The sequence below is a fragment of the Rosa chinensis genome, chromosome 2, assembly GCF_002994745.2.
Source record: "Rosa chinensis cultivar Old Blush chromosome 2, RchiOBHm-V2, whole genome shotgun sequence".
NCBI classification, from domain to species: Eukaryota; Viridiplantae; Streptophyta; class Magnoliopsida; order Rosales; family Rosaceae; genus Rosa; species Rosa chinensis.
Window position 1 is genome coordinate 63,028,292 of NC_037089.1, and position 3,575 is coordinate 63,031,866.

The 3,575-nt window shown below is 39.1% G+C and overlaps 1 protein-coding gene across 1 annotated transcript; it reads right to left on the bottom strand.

Annotated features, from left to right (window-relative positions):
* Positions 1-817: 817 nt before the first annotated feature.
* On the bottom strand, positions 818-2,779 carry LOC112189816 (growth-regulating factor 5). Its single transcript, XM_024329175.2, has 4 exons — positions 2,198-2,779; positions 1,608-2,049; positions 1,182-1,516; positions 818-1,097 (listed from the first exon to the last, which is right to left on the bottom strand). Exons 1-4 carry the CDS (start codon positions 2,505-2,507, stop codon positions 1,090-1,092), a joined length of 1,095 nt encoding a protein of 364 aa, XP_024184943.1. The 5' UTR covers positions 2,508-2,779; the 3' UTR covers positions 818-1,089.
* Between the last annotated feature and the right edge of the window lie 796 nt (positions 2,780-3,575).

Here is a 3,575-nt window from a genome sequence, read left to right on the forward strand (position 1 = left end):
CTGTCGGAGAAAATGCTGCCCCATTTTCAAGGGTTATATCAGTCATGTACTCTGTTGTAGTTTATGTCCTAGACAATGAGGATGATCAATTCTGAGTTTGCTTGCAAAATCTATACATGCAGTTGGCTAATTTTCATGATATTATAGGATGAGAAAACTGGCTAGCTAGTTACCTTGCAATAGCTGCGAACCGCGTACCATTTGAATTTCTTAGTTGGAAGTTGACTCGCATTGTGTAGCCCGGTTGACATATTACAAATGATTCAATAAGAGTGTTTTTGGTTATATTTGGTGGACAGAGTTTCACAAGCCTGACCTCACTTTTCTACCAAGAAAGAAAAATAATTGGCTATTGCCTGGAAATTTAGGTATTTGGAGTCTGTATATTAACATCTTGATTCTTGAGGAAGGAACATAGTCCCAATCCCCAATCTGGGAGATGCTTGCTTACAAGGACAATATTTGTTGTTGCAGAGCGAGTTAGAGGATCGATAACAATATTTGTTGTTTAGGAACTCACTCACTCACATGATCCAAGGGCGTGATTAGAAAATAATCTAACAACATAACCTGTGAAATTTGAAGCCTCAGCCAGAACATTAGACAGTAATGTAATGGACGAGATGAGATTGAAGACCAGAAAGACTTCATTGTACACCACTACAACCCGTTCCTAGCAAAGCAATAATAAACCCTTTAGGAAACAGAAAAAAAATAAATGGGGTTGTAAATTATCCAATTCATTACAGATGACATGTTTGATGTTTCCCTATCTTGGGTCCTCCATTACAGAACTTAAGAGCCTACAGGCCCCCTTTAACATTTTCAACATGCTTCCAGTCAAACAAGCAAGTCTATAAATATCGGACATGTTTTCTTAGAGGGAGTAGAAGAAGCAAATAAATATCAAGATAAAGCAAAAGACAGAGAATCCTTCTTAGCTGACCCTACATTATTCATACACCGAGTCTCAGAGCTTCAGCAAACGAGAGCCCCCCCCCCCAGCCAACCAATCCATCTAACAAAAGCAAATGACCCACAACCCAGTACTCTTTTGTCCTTGATCATAATTGAGAGTCAAAGACTTCTTCAACCATCTGCACCATGAATTAATATTTCATAATTCAAATTAAAGATAGAGGAAATTAAAGAGAATTTTGATAGAAAATTAAACTAATTACCATTATGAAGTCTGGAATTGGGTGCAAGATCAAGCCAGGTGTCTGTGGACTTTGGAGGCCAGTCTCCAAAGAAATGGTGGAGGGACTTTTGGGTCTGATCAGCTTCTTTATTCTCTGTTTTGATTGGTCTGCTTGATTTGAAATCAGTGCCCAAAACATAGCAATGCTGCTCATCCTGGGATTGCTGCTGTGGATAATGATCTGTGAGGCTTTGAAACTGAGATTGGGATGAGTAGCCTTTATAGGAGCTCATTAAACTTCTTGCATTTGCAGAAGACTCTGCAGGAAAGAAGGCTAGCTCATGATCCACACCTTCCTTTGTTCCTTGAAGATACCTATTTGAAAAGGAAAAAGTACAAATCTTTATGGCTGAAAACACAAGAAGGCAAATCAAGAAATTTGATTCGATTAATACAAATGACAAACCTGTAATCTCTGTGATCAGCTTCACTAACATAAGATCCAGAGTTGAGAAAAAGTTGAGGGTTGGTACCGGAACCCTGTGGCCGAGAAAGGAATGGATAAAGAGATGAACTTTGGTGTTGGGTGTGAGGTGTTTCATTGGTGAAAGATGAGGAAAACATTGAAGGGGAGGTTTTGGAGAGGTTTTTGTGGATTGAAGCAGGGTTGTACTCTGGAGGTGTTGGAATAGTATTATTATTATTAGGAGTTGTAGTAGAAGAACTAGAAGAAGCTTCCACAGGCTTTCTTGAACGGTTTCTGCCTCTGTGCATATGCCTCTCACAGTACTTAGAATCTGGGTATGCTTCCTTTGAACACCTCCATTTTTTACCATCTGTTCTTCTGCACCTTCCTGGCTCTGGGTCTATCTTTCTGCCAAAGCCCATATCATAGCAACCCCACCCAACTGTTTCAATTCAATTAATTAAAACCCCCCAATAGTGTAATCAGTAAGTAATTTTTTTTTTAATTACAAGTTAAAGAGAGACACAGAAAGAGAGAGAGAGAGAGAGAGAGAGAGAGAGAGATTGAGACAAAATTAAGGAGAAACATACAAGGGTGGTGAGGGAAGAGTCTGGAAGAGATTGAGGAGTCCAGTCTTCTTTTAAAGGAATAGACAAGATCAGTTGGGATGGGGACTCCAGAGACCATGTACTTGAAGATGAGAGCTTGGTGTTCAAGCTCTTGCCACTGTGTTGCTGTGAAAGGGTACCTGTAATTCCTTGCGCTACTTGGATTTCCTCCACTCATCATTTTTGATCCCACAATGGAAAAGAGAGACAACAGCTCTGGGGATTTAACAAGGAGAAGAAGAAGAAGAAGAAGAAGAAAAGGAAGAGGGCATTGAATTCTTTTTTTATGCATGGTTGAAACTAATTAATAGTTGGTCTGATTTGATGACACTTGCTGCCATCTCTCTCTCTCCTGGTTCTGAGAGAGAAGCACTCACACTCTGCTCTTATTATCACTGCAACTCTGGTGCTTCTCTGTTCCTGCTCTGCCACCCTCACATGAAGGTGGACCCACTGATGACATCTCTCTGGGCCCCCGTGTGCAGGTCTTCTGTAGGTGCAGGGGACCTAAACATGTCCCACGCGGCAAGGGATAGCCGCTCCTGTCTCTCAATCTGCAGACGACATAAATTCAGTCGCAAGAAAAATATCAAAAGAAAGATATGTATTAAAAAAAAACCATCCTTTTTTTTTATATTTAATCTTCATAGATATTTCTATTGTTATTTCAATTTAATTTGTTTGATTTAATGTAGCTCTTGTTTTGCTGTATCCACCCAGATGATGGAGTCCTGGAAAAGAGTGCCTTGTCTTTTTTGTACTGCAAATATTTATAGTGGGGAGAGCAAATCTCGTTTGTACATGTCATGAACTCAGTGGGGGACATAGAGGCTAGCCCCTAGCAAAGCTCAAGTCTTTGTTTTGCTTTCCAGTTTTTGTTTTTATTTTCGGTCAATTACATGTACTCTCCGCTGCATCAATACACAAGAGATTGTAACAAAGTCGTAACTATCAATTTTTATAATTTATTCTTCAGATTTTCGAATATTAATCTTACCCAATGAGGTGAGTTACTCTATTACGAAACGGTGTTAATTCAGTGGTTATAGCACCCACTATTTATGTACGAATTTATAGGTTCGAGTCACCATGAGGGTAGGAGTGAAATCATTTTATCCTCTTTTTTTAAAAGAAGACAAAAAAAAAAAATGGTGAGTTGCTCTTAGGGGTGTGAAAAACACGGTACAAACTAGCTAAACCGGTCAAAACTGACAAGTAAATATGGTTTAGTTAAGGTTTTTTAACTTTAAAAATTGAAAGCCGGTTCAATACCGAACCAAACTATTTATGAATTGGGTTGGTTTGGTTTATCTTTTGCTTAAATCGCGGAATCCGAACCGACTGGTATGTTTGTAATATA

What these genes read in the sequence shown, in the direction of transcription:
- LOC112189816 (XM_024329175.2), bottom strand. Translation starts at nt 2,507, where the DNA reads ATGCATAAAAAAAGAATTCAATGCCCTCTTCCTTTTCTTCTTCTTCTT. An exon ending in ACTCTTCCCTCACCACCCTT is followed by an intron (nt 2,050 to 2,197) that starts GTATGTTTCTCC and finishes GAATTGAAACAG; the next exon opens with TTGGGTGGGGTTGCTATGAT. An exon ending in GCTGATCACAGAGATTACAG is followed by an intron (nt 1,517 to 1,607) that starts GTTTGTCATTTG and finishes CTTTTCAAATAG; the next exon opens with GTATCTTCAAGGAACAAAGG.